Below are 18,847 nucleotides of genomic sequence, written 5' to 3' on the forward strand. Positions count from 1 at the left end.
GTGTTTTGTAGAAAAGAGGCAATACATTATATTAGAATTTTAATTTGTTTGGCAATAAAGTGAACTTATCATATTGTGAAATCAAGAAAAAAATAGTTTTGTAGACAAACTACTATTTGTATTAAGGCCACCCAAAAGAAAGTTATGTACATAAGATTAAAAGATAAATGGACATGCTATCAGAAAAAATGAAAGCATGAGCCTCCTTAAACTCCTCTTTAGCGAATTTGACAGCCCCCCCCCCCCACCACCACCTTTCTTGATAAAATCCTGCCTACATCCTTGCAACTGCCATTGCAAGACATGGCACCTGACTCTGATCTGTGCTGATTAGAATCTTTTTACAGTCACTGTTCACATGCTGTATTATGTGGCTCCAAGTGGTACACCCCTCTTGTGGACATGTTTGACAGTCTGTGTTGATACACCAATAAATTGGGCAGCTTCATTCACAGTGTGGTCATGGGCACATTCAAATATGATTGCACCTTTGTTACCATTCTGTCATGTCTCTGTGACAACCTATTTTACTGGGTTGATTCCGTATAGCTGACATACACAGCTTAGCTGTGTGACTTTCATCAGTGGTAGAGGCTCAAGCGACCACCTGGTGCTAATTCTGCTCAGTCTACTCAATCCAAAGTGACCAGTGCACTCTTTTTTAAGGAGGTGACTGTTATTTTGCACACTGAGCGTACTATGGTGTCAGAATGAATGATACAAAATGTTTCAGATTGTATCTGTCTGACTGAAAACAAAGGATGTCAATACAAAAGAGTCCTGTATTAAGCTATCAGTTATTGTCAGACTAGGAACTAATTACATGTGATGTCTCATGTGAGTCCATTTTCAGGCCCTTACTTTTATTGTGCATATTAACAACCTTTCATCAGTAACATTACCTGACGTCATGTTAATTTTGTTTGCAGATGGCAATAATAAGGGAATATTTAGAAAATTAAGTTAAGTTTTAGACAGATCAGTTAATGGGATTCTTATGGATGTCAATTAATGATTCATTGCTAATTCTTTGTCCCCAAACTTTGAAAACACACACTATGTAAGAGGTTTCCTACTATACAATAATTTCAGTTAGGAACTTATCACAGAACTGTTGAAACTCCTAAACAAAATTTTAATTTTAATACAGATCTCGCCAGGTATATGTGATATAAAAATAAAAATGCTGACAAACTTTGTTGACTCCCATTCCATAATGTCATATTGGGTCATTTTTGGGGTAACTTATTAAGTCAAGCTATTTTTTTCTAACTCCAAAATATGTGTAATGTGATTTATTTGTGTTGTGATCTGAAGAAAGTTCTGTAATCGCCTTTTCAGAGAATTAAGGATACTAACCATTACATCCCAATATATTTATTTCTTGATGAAATTTGCCATATGTAATATATATAGTTTTTAAACCAATACTAGCAGTAAGAATAACCTTCATAGAGTACTACAGTCATTTATTTTGTTCCAGAAAGGTGGCCCTTATTCAGGAACATACATGTCAATAACTTGACAGCAGCCATAAAAAGTTTAACTACTGTTAAGAATATCAAATTACACACATGTTACACAAAAATCTCACTTCTACACATCTTCAGAACAGTAATGGGATCAGTGTAAATAAATGTTGAAAACTGATTTCTATTTGACAGTGTGGGGCTGCAATAGCTTAAGAATTATGCACTTTGTTGTATGAGATTTATATTTTTGTGGCAAGTTTGGTATCATCTCTTAAATGAAAATATGTTGCAGATTTTTTGCTTATTCCATGTCTATGTGAACCGTTCTACTTAGAGACTATAGAAATGACATCAGCATATATCTTTTTTTTAATTTAATTTACTTGCTTACACTCTTGAGGATCTATGGATCCATGGAACAAAGAATATATCTGATTTAAGCTATTCTATCAATTTCATAGCACAGTGTATATTCTAGTAAATCATATTACTGAGACATGCTACTTCCCATATGTGTTTCAAAGTGGGTTGTATGACTGGAAACTGGTGAATATTGGAAGATAAATATTTGGACAATGCTTCATTTCTCAGTCAAATCTCTAATTGACATTTTTAGGCCCTATTTATTCTTCTTTTTGGAGTAACACTGAGTCTTTGTATGCCAAGATACCTCAGACATGACATCTCCACAGGACATACTTGTACGAGTATATATGTTGACAAATTTCTGTATATCTTTTACCAATGTGGTTTGAAATTAGGATCATACGATTCGTGGAAACAGGTAAATACATATTTCACAATGTAACTGTAAAATTTGTGAAGTAGCTCAAAAACAAGTATTTACAAAACCAAAATTCAGAATTTTAGGTCTCTGTGTGCAGTTTTTATGTGTCGAGGAATTTTATTACGATGAAGAATCTATCGTACATTTGTTAATAAATTTGTGTTGAGGCATAAACTGAAAGCACGTAAAAGGGACAGTGAAATATACTCTAAATCAGTCTAAGAAAAGAAAAATATAACTGTTAATTATTCTGAGAGAATTGATACGTAAGCTGTAAAAGTGATCTGCTGAAAGAATAAAATGCATTAGTTTCATTATGGTGTATGATTAAGCAGAAGAATCAGCAGGTGGTACCTGTGCTAATACAGTTTTATGGGAAAGAGGTTTATGTTTTTTAGTATTATACAAATTCAACATTCTTCAAATGGCTCTGAGCACTATGAGACTTAACATCTATGGTCATCAGTCCCCTAGAACTTAGAACTACTTAAACCTAACTAACCTAAGGACATCACACAACACCCAGTCAACATTCTTCTGTCATTGTACGAAAGCACTAGTGTTAAAAATGTGGCTTGTTTACTTTCTTTCATAATTCATTCAGAAATTGGTTTTAAATGGAGACTGTGAACATACAAGCAGTTATAGTGTTACATTTTGCTATCTGATGTCATTAAATAATTATTTATGCTAAACGATGTGCTTTTCCTTACAGGAACTTCGACAAGAGTTTGATAAAAACGGTTGGTTGCTTACTGCAGCACTCGGTGCATCCACGGCAGTTATCGAAAAAGCTTACGACGTGCCAATGCTCGGCAAGTACCTCGACTACATGCACATTATGTGTTACGATTACCACGGTACCTGGGATAAAATGACAGGGGCCAATGCACCATTGTATGGAACCTCACCTTCTGATACACTTAGTGTTGTAAGTTGTATAAAACTGTGCCAGTTTTATAAATTACATAATAATCCATCACCATCTTATTCATTGATTTGTGTCAATGTTGTGACATATATCTTCCAAACAGGTGTGTGATTATGAATAATGGTAAGTAAAACCCGTGCTCATTTAAAAAGAAATGTAGAGTGTGGCTAACTGAGTACCTGGCATTTCCTAGGTATGTATTTTTTTCCAATTTTGTTAATCCATCTCCTTCTTCCTCCTTTGTCCGTCCACCTGCTCCTCCCCTTCTTTCTGTCCACCTGCTGCTCATTCCGATCTCTCTTTCCGTCAATCCGCTCCTCCCCCACTCTCTGTCCATATGCTCCTACTTCCCATTCTCTGTCCATCTCCTCCTTCCATCTCCCTCTGTCCATCTCCCCCCCCCTCTGTCCATCTCTTCATCTTCACATTCCCTTTCTCTGTCCATTTTCACCAAAATGCACCAGGGAGTGTCTATAGAAAGGTCGCAGAACTGCTCTCATTAATAAACGGTCACAATGCCCACATAGTACTAAGGACAGAAAGTTGGCAGATGTAAACAGTAATGAAATTCTAAACTCAGATTGGAATGTATACCGCAGAGACAGGCTGGACAGTGAAGGGGGAGGTGTGTTTATAGTGATAAGAAATGCAATAGTATTGAAGGAAATTGACGGAGATCCGAAATGTGAAACAATTTAGCTGAAGGTCATGGTTAAAGCAGGCTCAGACATGGTAATTGGATGTCTCTATAGGCCCGCTGGCTCAGCAGCTGTTGTGGCTGAGCACCTGAAGGGTAATTTGGAAAATATTTCGAGTAGACTTCCCCACCATGTTATAGTTCTGGGTGGAGATTTTAATTTGCCGGATATAGACTGGGAGACTCAAATGTTCATAATGGGTGGCAGGGACAAAGGATCCAGTGAAATTTTTTTAAGTGCTTTATCTGAAAACTACCTTGAGCAGTTAAACAGAGAACCGACTCGTGGCAATAACATATTAGACCTTCTGGTGACAAACAGACCCGAACTATTTGAAACAGTTAACGCAGAACAGGGGATCGGCGTTCATAAAGCGGTTACTGCATTGATGATTTCAGCCATAAATAGAAATATTAAAAAAGGTAGGAAGATTTTTCTGTTTATCAAAAGTGACAAAAAGCAGATTTCAGAGTACCTGACGGCTCAACATAAAAGTTTTGTCTCAAGTACAGATAGTGTTGAGGATCAGTGGACAAAGTTCAAAACCATCGTACAATATACATTAGATGAATATGTGCCAAGCAAGATCGTAAGAGATGGAAAAGAGCCACAGTGGTACAACAACCGAGTTAGAAAACTGCTGCGGAAGCAAAGGGAACTTCACAGCAAACATAAACATAGCCAAAGCCTTGCAGACAAACAAAAATTATGCAAAGCAAAATGTAATGTGAGGAGGGCTATGCGAGAGGCATTCGATGAATTCGAAAGTAAAGTTCTATGTACTGACTTGGCAGAAAATCCTAAGAAATTTTGGTCTTATGTCAAACTGGTAGGTGAATCAAAACAAAATGTCCAGACACACTGTGACCAAAGTGGAACTAAAACAGAGGATGACAGACTAAAGGATGAAATACTAAATGTCTTTTTCCAAAGCTGTTTCACAGAGGAAGACTGCACTGTAGTTCCTTCTCTAGATTGTCGCACAGATGACAAAATGGTAGATATCGAAATAGACAACAGAGGGATAGAGAAACAATTAAAATCGCTCAAAAGAGGAAAGGCCACTGGACCTGATGGGATACCAGTTCGATTTTACGCAGAGTACATGAAGGAACTTGCCCCCCTTCTTGCAGCGGTGTACCATAGGTCTCTAGAAGAGTGTAGCGTTCCAAAGGATTGGAAAAGGGCACATGTCATGCCCGTTTTCATGAAGGGACGTCGAACGGATGTGCAGAACTATAGGCCTATATCTCTAACATTGATCAGTTGTAGAATTTTGGAACACGTATTATGTTTGAGTATAATGACTTTTCTGGAGACTAGAAATCTACTTCGTAGGAATCAGCATGGGTTTTGAAAAAGAAGATCGTGTGGAACCCAGCTCGCGCTATTCATCCACGAGACTCAGAGGGCCATAGACACAGGTTCCCAGGTAGATGCCGTGTTTCTTGACTTCCGCAAGGCATTCAATACAGTTCCCCACAGTCGTTTAATGAACAAAGTAAGAGCTTATGGACTATCAGACCAATTGTGTGATTGGATAGAAGAGTTCCTAGATAACAGAACGCAGCATGTCATTCTCAATGGAGAGAAGTCTTCCGAAGTAAGAGTGATTTCAGGTGTTCCGCAGGGGAGTGTCGAGGACTGTTGCTGTTCACAATATACATAAATGACCTTGTGGATGACATCGGAAGTTCACTGAGGCTTTTTGCGGATGATGTTGTGGTATATCGAGAGGTTGTAACAATGGAAAATTGTACTGAAATGCAGGAGGATCTGCAGCGAATTGACGCGTGGTGCAGGGAATGGCAATTGAATCTCAATGTAGACAAGTGTAATGTGCTGTGAATACAAAGAAAGAAAGATCCCTTATCATTTAGCTACAATATAGCAGGTCAGCAACTGGAAGCAGTTAATTCCATAAATTATCTGGCAGCTCTACTGTATGATTAAATGATGATGGCGTCCTCTTGGGTAAAATATTCCGGAGGTAAAATAGTCCCCCATTCGGATCTCCGGGCGGGGACTACTCAAGAGGACGTCGTTATCAGGAGAAAGAAAACTGGCGTTCTACGGATCGGAGCGTGGAATGTCAGATCACTTAATCGGGCAGGTAGGTTAGAAAATTTGAAAAGGGAAATGGATAGGTTAAAGTTAGATATAGTGGGAATTAGTGAAGTTCGGTGGCAGGAGGAACAAGACTTTTGGTCAGGTGATTACAGGGTTATAAATACAAAATCAAATAGGGGTAATACAGGAGTAGGTTTAATAATGAATAAAAAAATAGGAGTGCGGGTTAGCTACTACAAACAGCATAGTGAACGCATTATTGTGGCCAAGATAGACACAAAGCCCATGCCTACTACAGTAGTACAAGTTTATATGCCAACTAGCTCTGCAGATGATGAAGAAATAGATGAAATGTATGACGAGATAAAAGAAATTATTCAGGTAGTGAAGGGAGACGAAAATTTAATAGTCATGGGTGACTGGAATTCGTCAGTAGGAAAAGGGAGAGAAGGAAACATAGTAGGTGAATATGGATTGGGGGGAAGGAATGAAAGAGGAAGCCGCCTTGTAGAATTTTGCACAGAGCATAACTTAATCATAGCTAACACTTGGTTCAAGAATCATGAAAGGAGGCTGTATACATGGAAGAAGCCAGGAGATACTGACAGGTTTCAGATAGATTATATAATGGTAAGACAGAGATTTAGGAACCAGGTTTTAAATTGTAAGACATTTCCTGGGGCAGATGTGGATTCAGACCACAATCTATTGGTTATGAACTGCAGATTGAAACTGAAGAAACTACAAAAAGGTGGGAATTTAAGGAGATGGGACCTGGATAAACTGAAAGAACCAGAGGTTGTAGAGAGTTTCAGGGAGAGCATAAGGGGACAATTGACAGGAATGGGGGAAAGAAATACAGTAGAAGAAGAATGGGTAGCTCTGAGGGATGAAGTGGTGAAGGCAGCAGACGATCAAGTAGGTAAAAAGACGAGGGCTAATAGAAATCCTTGGGTAACAGAAGAAATATTGAATTTAATTGATGAAAGGAGAAAATATAAAAATGCAGTAAATGAAGCAGGCAAAAAGGAATACAAACGTCTCAAAAATGAAATCGACAGGAAGTGCAAAATGGCTAAGCAGGGATGGCTAGAGGACAAATGTAAGGATGTAGAGGCTTGTCTCACTAGGGGTAAGATAGATACTGCCTACAGGAAAATTAAAGAGACCTTTGGAGAAAAGAGAGCCACTTGTATGAATATCAAGAGCTCAGATGGAAACCCAGTTCTAAGCAAAGAAGGGAAGGCAGAAAGGTGGAAGGAGTATATAGAGGGTTTATACAAGGGAGATGTACTCGAGGACAATATTATGGAAATGGAAGAGGATGTAGATGAAGACGAAATGGGAGATAAGATACTGCGTGAAGAGTTTGACAGAGCACTGAAAGACCTGAGTCGAAACAAGGCCCCGGGAGTAGACAACATTCCACTAGAACTACTGATGGCCTCGGGAGAGCCAGTCATGACAAAACTCCACCATCTAGTGAGCACGATGTATGAGACAGGTGAAATACCCTCAGACTTCAAGAAGAATATAATAATTCCAATCCCAAAGAAAGCAGGTGTTGACAGATGTGAAAATTACCGAACTATCAGTTTAATAAGTCACAGCTGCAAAATACTTACGCGAATTCTTTACAGACGAATGGAAAAACTGGTAGAAGCCGACCTCGGGGAAGATCAGTTTGGATTCCGTAGAAATGTTGGAACACGTGAGGCAATACTGACCTTACGACTTATCTTAGAAGAAAGATTAAGAAAAGGCAAACCTACGTTTCTAGCATTTGTAGACTTAGAGAAAGCTTTTGACAATGTTGACTGGAATACTCTCTTTCAAAATCTGAAGGTGGCAGGGGTAAAATACAGGGAGCGAAAGGCTATTACAATTTGTACGGAAACCAGATGGCAGTTATAAGAGTCGAGGGGCATGAAAGGGAAGCAGTGGTTGGGAAAGGAGTGAGACAGGGTTGTAGCCTCTCCCCGATGTTATTCAATCTGTATATTGAGCAAGCAGTAAAGGAAACAAAAGAAAAGTTCGGAGTAGGTATTAAAATTCATGGAGAAGAAGTAAAAACTTTGAGGTTCGCCGATGACATTGTAATTCTGTCAGAGACAGCAAAGGACTTGGAAGAGCAGTTGAACGGAATGGACAATGTCTTGAAAGGAGGATATAAGATGAACATCAACAAAAGCAAAACGAGGATAATGGAATGTAGTCAAATTAAGTCGGGTGATGCTGAGGGAATTAGATTAGGAAATGAGACACTTAAAGTAGTAAAGGAGTTTTGCTATTTAGGGAGTAAAATAACCGATGATGGTCGAAGTCGAGAGGATATAAAATGTAGACTGGCAATGGCAAGGAAAGCGTTTCTCAAGAAGAGAAATTTGTTAACATCGAGTATAGATTTAGGTGTCAGGAAGTCGTTTCTGAAAGTATTTGTATGGAGTGTAGCCATGTATGGAAGTGAGACATGGATGATAACTAGTTTGGACAAGAAGAGAATAGAAGCTTTTGAAATGTGGTGCTACAGAAGAATGCTGAAGATAAGGTGGGTAGATCACGTAACTAATGAGGAGGTATTGAATAGGATTGGGGAGAAGAGAAGTTTGTGGCACAACTTGACTAAAAGAAGGGATCGGTTGGTAGGACATGTTTTGAGGCATCAAGGGATCACAAATTTAGCATTGGAGGGCAGCGTGGAGGGTAAAAATCGTAGAGGGAGACCAAGAGATCAATACACTAAGCAGATTCAGAAGGATGTAGGTTGCAGTAGGTACTGGGAGATGAAGAAGCTTGCACAGGATAGAGTAGCATGGAGAGCTGCATCAAACCAGTCTCAGGACTGAAGACCACAACAACAACAACAACATCTGGGAGTACGCATTAGGAGTCATTTAAAATGGAATGATCATATAAAGTTGATTGTCGGTAAAGCAGATACCAGACTGAGATTCATTGGAAGAATCCTAAGGAAATGCAATCCGAAAACAAAGGAAGTAGGTTACAGTACGCTTATTTGCCCACTGCTTGAATACTGCTCAGCAGTGTGGGATCCGTACCAGATAGGGTTGATTGAAGAGATAAAGAAGATCCAACAGAGAGCAGCACGCTTTGTTACAGGATCATTTAGTAATCGCAAAAGCATTACGGGGATGATAGATAAACTCCAGTGGAATACTCTGCAGGAGAGACACTCATTAGCTCGGTACGTGCTTTTGTTGATGTTTCAAGAACATACCTTCACCGAGGAGTCAAGCAGTATATTGCTCCCTCCTACGTATATCTCGCAAAGAGGCCATGAGGATAAAATCAGGAAGATTAGTGCCCACACAGAGGCATACCGACAATCCTTATTTCCATGAACAATACGAGACTGGAATGGAAAGGATAACCAATAGAGGTACTCAAGGTACCCTCCGTCACACACCGTCAGTGGCTTGCGGAGTATGGATGTAGATGTAGATGTAGATGTAGACTCTCTCTCTGTCCATCTCCTCCTTCCCCCTTCTCTCTCCATATTATCACCCCTACCCCAATTGGAGGTTGATGGTTCTTAACCCCACAATGTTTCTTTTCAGATGGTAAATGATATGTGCATCAAGTTTGGTTGAAAGTCAATCCAAAGGTTTAGTAGGAGCTTTTTACCCACAGTATTGCCCACATACACATGTCACATGCATTATATATACATTTAGGTTATTTCGTGCACATGTGTACATATATTTCACCTGTATCTCTAGCCCTGCAGTTTTCAGGCAGCTCAATATTTGTAATATCATATCTCCTGAACTATGGTCTCACTGTGATACAATTTTGCAGGTACGAGGGCTGAATGAAAAGTAATGCCTCCATATTCATTAATTGGGTTTGGATGGGAATATTATAATAAATCAAATGCAAAAATAATCCTTAGAATGTGATCTTTAATTACCAAAATTCACTTTTCCACATAACCATCAGCCAATTGGATATATTCTGCCAACGATGAACAAGTTTTCTGAAGCTGTCACAGAAGAAGTTGAGACTCTGTTTCCACAACCACAGTCTCACAGTTCTCTCAGCATCTCCATCATAAGCATAATGTGTCCCCGCAGATCGTCTTTCATTATCGGGAACAGATGGAAGTAAGACAGTGTTAAATCTGGACAGTATGGAAGATGTTGTATGGTGGTGAGATTCAGTCTCTGAAGTTCTGCTATGGTGGCATGTGAAGTGTGTGATTTGGCATTGTAATGATGCAGGAAAACATTTCCCTTTTCCTTTTGGACCCTTGTTATCTGTCGTTTCAGAGTTTGCAGAATTGTGATGTAGCACTCTTGAATTTATTGTTGTTCCATGATCGAGGAAATCAACATGGATAACACCACCCACATCCCAGAACACTGTGGCCATCATTTTTCCAGCTGAGGGCTGCATCTTGAATTTCTTTTTCTGGGGCGAGTCTTTGTGTCGATATTCCATAGAACGACGTTTCATCTCCGGGTGGTAATGGTGTACCCACGCTTCGTCTCCTGTCACACTTGAATGGAGAAAGGCGTCACCTCCTTTCTCATAATGTAAGAGGAGTTCATGGCAAATTTCAAGTCTGTGTGCTTTGATTTCAGGGGTTAGAATCCAGGGTACCCATCGTGCACAGATCTTCCGACGGCCAAGCAAAGCAATAATGTGACCCACACATTCTTGTGAAATGCCGATTGAGCTTGCAGTTTCTCTCTGAGTGATACAATTGTCATCCTGAATCAGTCTGTCAGCATATTGTTTGTGAAACTCGGTGGTTGCTGTCACAGGACGTCCACCTCTTTGTTTGTCATGCAGGTCAGATGTTCCCGCCTCAACATCTTTAAACTTATTCAGCATACAATGCAAAGTACTCACATCAGCACAATCACCATAAACTGCTTTCATTCTCTGATGACTCTCCTTTGGGGTGACACCTTCTGCTGTCAAGAATTCCAAGACTGCACATTGCTTAAATCACACTGACCAACCATCTGCACAGGGTTCCATACTTCCCACTGTAATTACACAACCATTCAATGCTAAGGCTTCCCGCCAACTGGAGCTGTAGAAAAGAGGCTACAGAACAAGGCAGTATGTGCCACATACCAATGCTGCCAACTGCTGAAGAGTTGTGAAGGTGGAGGCATTACTTTTAAGTCAACCCTTGTACATCCAGTGGTATATGTGCATACTGTTTGTGAAATGTGCTGCTATTAGTTAGTATTAAAAAGTAATAAATTAAAAGGTCATACTTGATGTTGCAGTTTTATTGCATGAACAGTGAAAATGTATAAGTGATAAACTTTTTGTCTTTCATCATTTTGTGGGGGCGTCAGTGATTCTTACTTCCTACAGTGGAGACTTCCAGACAGTAAGTGATGTGTATACCAAGTCTGGTTGAAATCCATCCAGTGATTTAGCAGGCAATGTGGAACATACATACATAATTTACTTTTATAGTATGTATTAGGACTGCTGATATTTTTAAAAATATCGGGAATCCGATATATCGATATTAAAAATAATATTATTATAGGCTCTTGATATATCAAGGAAAAGTATCAATATATTTGCAGAGGAAATATAGGTTTATGTGCCTATAAAAATATTGGCTGCATATTGTAAATATACTGCCAGTTTAAGGGCTGTATATTTAGGTTGTGATTTATTGTTAGATAATTTGTAAATCGAAAAGCTAGTAGACTGCCTACCCCTCTTAGAACAAGAACTTAAAGGAAAATGATGCATGTTCATGCGTGGCAATAACCACTTTGGTAACAAATATAACTGCATGTAAGTGGCACAATAAAAGGACTCTGATGGGTTGATTGTTCGGTTTTGTCACATATCAGATTTGCCCGTTAATCTTCATGTTGACTCCCCCCCCCTGCAAATGTCAGCAACCTAGTAGTTGTAGTGCCAAAATTTCATGGTGAAGCTAAATGTGGCAGTTTGCTTTGGTAGTGACAAGCGCCGAATATATCAGCAATTTCCTCTCACACATCTCCACCCAACGGAGTGACCAATCTTGTAATTTATAAATTTGTTCATCATTTTCAACAACCGTTTTTGAAGAACATTGGTGCGAAGAAATAGCACACTAGTGCCTTTAAAAATTGTTTTTTAATGCAGCTCGTGTGGTGTTTCTTCACACTGGAAATCTTCTTATTCCATTCACACCGTCATCCCCCAGTGCAATTGGAGTTCTTTTGTGCCCCATATACTTGCTTCACACAGACAAAGGGAAAGATTGAATATGATGAAAGCTAAAAAAGCAGTAAGATTCCTTCTCACAGTGGAAGTAAAATTATGTCCTACTACAATTTCTAAAGAACAACTTCAAATATTGTCCAAAAATTGTGAAAAAAGTATAATATAAAATAAAAATATCAGCACATCAGAGGGGGGGGGAGGTGAAATATCTTTGATATATATTGACATTTTTTATAGTAAACATCAATATGTTATCAACATCCCTAGTGTAAATGGAAGCCTTAAATGTGAAATCTTAATTATGTAAACTCTCATATAAAATGTGAAAATAACTGATATAATTTTCAATTTAAACAATTTTCAATTTAAATAATTTTCAATTTAAAGCTGGACAATGAGAATTACTCATAATACTACTGCCAATAATAGTTGTAATATCTAATTCAGATTAGATATATGTTATAAGATTCACCATTGATTTGATACTTTGTGAATAGTACTGTATTTAAAATACAGCACAAACTAAGTTTTGATAATCAGCTGAATATGTTATTGATGTAGTGTGTGGTTTGAATGTTAGAGTTAGTTATACAGCTAGCTGCAAGATACAATCAAGCATCTCTTAGCCAATTTCCATCAGCAGAGTTTGAAAAATGTGCAACTGCAATGATGGATTCAAATGATATTGTCAGCAAAAACTGCGAAGGTCATTCATGTCAGGCTTTATTGTCACCTCCAATGAGACAACGAGAGGGCAGATAGCTAAAAGAAGTAATTAAACATTAGTGTACCAGTTTCTAGCCATAGAATTAGAAAAAAAAAAATGGAAACTGCATGGGACAATTAAAATGAAATGGTGAACAGAAAGAAAACATATAGCTCATTCATATCAAGTGTGACTGTCACCTGAAATGGAACACAGAATTGCCAGTACAGCTTAAATGATTTTGAGCAGTCATGATTGTGAAACAAATTTTTGGATTGATATTGGTGTGTAATAAATCTGTGAACTTATTTGAAATGTCTTAACAGAAAACAGATAATAGCTATTCTCTTAGTAGTGCAGGGATTCATGGTATATGCAGGTTGATGCACAGAATAGTTCAAACACGTGATTAGTTTGTTAAACATAATGAAGAAATTGAATTGTGGACACACGATTGTGAACTACAACAAAAATAATCACATCTCAAGAAGAGTAACTGACATGAATGCATGTCTCATTAAGCATGGTACTATATAATGAATGCCCCTAGACTGTCATGGGAATGTATTAACATAGTGTTTGGAGTGAATATAATGATTGAAGGAAAAATTATTTGTGGGGCGTGTTGGTAGAATAATAGCAGAATTAAATGAAATGATCCACATTCACTATAGCCAACATATTTATCTCGAAAGAATCAGCATGTGTATTTATATTTAAAATAATTCTCATTTATTGTTCAGTCTCAGCTGCACATATTTTTTAATTAAATGACATGTTTCAATCACTCTAGATCCTCTTTAGATCCAAAACAAAGTAAAAGTAAATATGTGCCATCTAATATTTTACAATAAGTACAAAAAATAATTGTATATAAATGCAGAATTTATCTACGTGTTTATGTCAGTGACCTGTCTTGTCTATTCAGAACCTCAGATCAGAGTACAGTCTTTTGCAACTGCAGTCAGTGTTTTAAATAGGTATGTGTTGAAGGTAGGAGAGAGGGGAGTAGGAGAAGGGAAAAAAGAGGGTAGGGGGAAGGGGAAAATGGAGTGAGGATGACTGGTGGAGTATAAGGATACTGGGAGGGGGAGTGGTGGGGATATCACGAGTTTACCAAGACTGAGCCTGCTAAAGTTACAGAAAGCATAATTATGTAAAAATGCTTGTTTAAATATTAGTAGTGTAGGACAATGGTTGTGTAAAATGTAAATGGCAGAAAATAGTAAAACTATAAAATGCAGCTAGGAGGATCGAGGGCAAAGAAAGACGGTGAGGGAGGTAAGAAGGGTCAGGTAGTGGCTGTGATGCTATGGGTTTAACATGAGAGGGTCTTTTACTAAAACTGCAAAAAGTCAGTTGTGTAAAAAGTCTTCTGTTAAAATACTAAAAGTGTGGACCGAGGGATGTGTAAAACTGTAAAAGGGTATAAAACAGCTAATTATAAAATTGGGAATAAGGCTGCTAAAACTGAATTAGTGTTTTAAAATATTAAAAGTGTGAAACTTTGAAAGTATGAAACCATAAGGTTTTATCCTGAATGTATAAAAAAAATAAAATAAATAAAATAAAAATGTGTGAATGGATGATTGTTGCAACTGAACCCACACCACTAAGAGGTCTCCCAGAACATAACAGTTCTTGACTGATATGCATTAATTGTCTTCTGTGGTGTGAAATTAATCTCTTCAATAAAATGTGTTAGTTCCATAACAAACTCAGTGGCTTTCTTTTGTATATCAGTGGCATCACCAACAAACCTATCAGAGAAAGTATCCTGTTTTTTTCCCCCCGTTGAACCACTGCAGGCATGTTTTGGAAGCTTTGAGTGTTAAGGTGTTGTTTGGATCATTTTGTGTTTTAAAGAACATCACCCAGATCTGTTGTATTTGGTTGTGTAAATATCCATGTTGTTTTCACATTGTAATGAACTGTTCATTGTTTATTCTTTCTTGTAGCACCTTCATCTTTCTGCCATGTTGTTTCGGAATCTTTTTGAAGTTTTTCAAAACTGTTTTGTTTTTTATTTGTCTTTTTTGTGCCATTACAGCAGCAAATTTGACTCTAGGAGACATGTCTAGGGCTGCTTCGTGAGGACACCATGGTGGAGTATCATTTTCTCTTGGCTGCTTTGTCCACATTTTGTAAGCATCGGCCCAGTAACATTCAGGAAATTTTGTTCTATTGTTCTTTGGTGGTGATTGATAACTCTTGTCACTGCCATGTAATGCGGGACCACTTTCCACAGTCAGCTCACTTCCTAGCTATATCACTGGATCATCCCCATAATCACTTTCAGTATCGTCTTCATTGATGACTTCATACAACATAAGAGTACTATACTCTTCAATGGCAACATCTTCATCAAGTAGCTGTTTTCTAACTGTTTGAAAACTATGTAATCTACCATATTTGGCCTTTCCTCCAAAATACTGAAGAAATCCATCAACAACTTAACAATCACAGCTGGTTTCATTGTGTAAGAGTCTAGGCCTACAAAACATCTCATTCGCCTCTAATATGTAATTAGCAGGCTGTCTACTCCTTTCCTTATATTCTGTACACTCCTTCCCTCCTTCCACTTCCAGTAGAGTATAGTGTGTCAAAAATGTCTTTTTCTTATGTTCTGAAACTTAAAGAAACTGGTCCAGTTCAAAAGTCAGCGATAACTATGGGTGCCTTTCTGTGTGAGTCAAAAAGCCTTTTAAAACTTAAGGAGGGGGGAACTGGTGACTGACCTGATTCTCATTCTGCATCTTTTATTTTAGATTTCATGAACAAAGAGAGTACCTGAGTTTCAGCCGGGTGACTGGTTTTACAATCCCCACTTCAATAGCTGTCATCCCTGGCAAACTAAAAAATATCTCCCATACAATCTAACCACCTGTGTTCAGCACATCTGCAGTGACAAACAATCCCTTGCTCAATTTGTTTAAGGTCTTATTGTGGCGTTCCCAAACAGGTACTACCTCTCAAATGTAGACCACAAAGATATCTCCTTTGCCATATCGACATAGCCTGCAACAACTCTCACTAATCAGCTGAAAAGTAACCTCCTCCCCTCTTATTGTCCATAAATAGAACAGCTTAAACACATCCTCTACCAGGTCTTCCACAACTTTTCATAGTGCTCTAAAATGAGGAATATTGTTTCTTAAACTCATCCCACCTCTCCCAAATGCCAAGTGCTTCTCTACCACCCACAGGATCTACGAAGTCTGTTGGGCCGTCCTTTAACTGTGCCCCCTCTGAACTCCTTTCCACGTGGGTGATATTCCTGTGAAAGATCTGATTATGTGTTAATTCTGCTACATCTACAGCACAATCTTTTACTTGAACATAACCGCTAACCAGCTGTCCAATCAAATGAATGGCCTCCACCAAAATATGACAAAGTGCAAAGTGACTGCTATCAGCAGAGAATGCCATTAATCACAACATACTGACCTTCAATTACTGCTTCAAAACATATACCATGTGGATCCCCACTCTCTCAGAACCAGTTTGTCTTAACTGCATACATGGGAATAGTTCCTACAACACCCATCATAAGTGGTGCAATCCATCTAGCCTTACTCTCCACTAATTCCTCGTTCCCTGTCCCCCTTTGTGATCTCATTCTTCTTCTGTTTTATCTTATCTTCTTCCATTCCTAAATTTCTTATTTTCATATGCACCACTCATACACCTTCAAAGCCTCAAGATGACAGTTGAGGAGCTACTTGGGTGAGAAATAGTAGCTGCAAGGTCTGGGAAGCTGATAATAGAGCAGGAGAGTGGTGTGCTGACTCCGTACCACATCTGAATGAGACTCTTGTATGAGCAAGACACAGTGGCCATCAAGTACTCTGTGATCCATCAGTACCAGTACATGGAGGTGATTTTATATGTAGCATACATGTCTTCTCTGCCTCAACCACAATGAAATCACCAATGCCATTCCAGTTTATTCCATTCCCTTCCTGCATCTCCTCCTCATGACAACTCACTCCCCTCATTGTTGTTGTAACCTGCTCCACCCACCACAAACCCTCATCCCAATACGACCATAGTGCCTGAATAAAAACATGTGGTGCTTTCTCTTTCCAACCCTGCAGGAAGCACTTTGTCTGAAATCTTAGCTACATATTGTCTTGGTCATATGCATATCTACAGCTCAACACCTTAACTATATGGTGAATAATTACCTTTACTCCATCCATTATCAGTTTCATACTTTAGCTGTTATTCCATTGTCAATCCCATGGGAAAAATCTCTGTATGAAAAAGGTACAAAATAGATGCACTGTAACCAAGACAAACACTGGAAGAGCACTACCGTGCATTGTGTTTGGTTTTTATTATTTGTACATTTATTGGTATACTTCACTAGAAACTTGTAATGCATGGTGAAAACTCTGTAAAACTGGTATATTATATGACAACTATAAAAACTGCACATTAGTTTTATGTTCTTCGAGACCGCTAATTGTTCTGCAACATAATTGTCAGTTCGACTCTATATTAGTTTATCATTAAGACACCATCTCTCACATTTTGTTTTCTTGTTTTGCAGGACAACAGTATTCGATATTACTTAAAGCTTGGAGCTCCAGCAAAGAAACTGTTGATGGGTGTGCCATTGTATGGACGTACTTTTATGTCTGATGCAAATGCTAATGTGGGAGGTCTCGGTGCTCCTGCAGAGGAGAAAAGCTTTCAGGGACCATATACTAAAGAAGATGGATACATGGGCTATAATGAGGTAATAATTTTAAAAGTTTACTGCATATTAATAATGTGGATAAAATATACAGGGTGATTCAAAAAGAATACCACAACTTTAAAAATGTGTATTTAATGAAAGAAACATAATATAACCTTCTGTTATACATCATTACAAAGAGTATTTAAAAAGGTTTTTTTTCACTCAAAGACAAGTTCAGAGATGTTCAATATGGCCCCCTCCAGACACTCGAGCAATATCAACCCGATACTCCAACTCGTTCCACACTCTCTGTAGCATATCAGGCGTAACAGTTTGGATAGCTGCTGTTATTTCTCGTTTCAAATCATCAATGGTGGCTGGGAGAGGTGGCCGAAACACCATATCCTTAACATACCCCCATAAGAAAAAATCGCAGGGGGTAAGATCAGGGCTTCTTGGAGGCCAGTGATGAAGTGCTCTGTCACGGGCTGCCTGGCGGCCGATCCATCGCCTCGGGTAGTTGACGTTAAGGTAGTTACGGACAGATACAGTTGATTGTGGAATTTGCAGCTCTCTGCTAGCTCTGCGAGTCAATTTTCCTGGGCTGCGAACAAATGCTTGCTGGATGTGTGCTACATTTTCATCACTCGTTCTCGGCCGTCCAGAACTTTTCCCTTTGCACAAACACCCATTCTCTGTAAACTATTTATACCAACGTTTAATACACCACCTATCAGGAGGTTTAACACCATACTTCATTCGAAATGCATGCTGAACAACTGTTGTCGATTCACTTCTGCCGTACTCAATAACACAAAAAGCTTTCTGTTGAGCGGTCGCCATCTTAGCATCAACTGACGCTGACGCCTAGTCAACAGCGCCTCAAGCGAACAAATGTACAACTAAATGAAACTTTATAGCTCCCTTAATTTGCCGACAGATAGTGCTTAGCTCTGCCTTTTGTCGTTGCAGAGTTTTAAATTCCTAAAGTTGTGGTATTCTTTTTGAATCACCCTGTATTATTAAATCCTTGGACTATTATTGGGCTCATTCTCAGCATTGGAAACCTCATCTTACTTTAAGTTAAACCAGGACACTGCAGATAAATTTTGAATTTGAAGCAGTATTGTCAGTGATGTGACATTAAACCATGAAAGAAAAACTGCTGCTTCATAACAGCTTCCTACAGTAACACAATATGTTTAGAACTCAGTTCTTCACTCAATGCTAATCTGACGTATAGAGGGGTAAATTCTATTTGTAAAAGTATTAAATTGGGATGG

The 18,847-nt window shown here is 38.5% G+C and overlaps 1 protein-coding gene across 1 annotated transcript in view; it reads left to right on the plus strand.

Moving 5' to 3' along the window:
* Window positions 1-18,847, plus strand: part of LOC126249050 (probable chitinase 2) — a 309,806-nt gene that overhangs the window by 228,326 nt on the left and 62,633 nt on the right. The window contains exons 5-6 of the mRNA XM_049950678.1: window positions 2,975-3,190; window positions 17,433-17,621. Of these exons, the coding sequence (XP_049806635.1) occupies window positions 2,975-3,190; window positions 17,433-17,621 (405 nt within the window). The remainder of the gene's footprint in view (window positions 1-2,974; window positions 3,191-17,432; window positions 17,622-18,847) is intronic.

This window comes from Schistocerca nitens, chromosome 3 (genome assembly GCF_023898315.1).
Source record: "Schistocerca nitens isolate TAMUIC-IGC-003100 chromosome 3, iqSchNite1.1, whole genome shotgun sequence".
NCBI lineage: Eukaryota > Metazoa > Arthropoda > Insecta > Orthoptera > Acrididae > Schistocerca > Schistocerca nitens.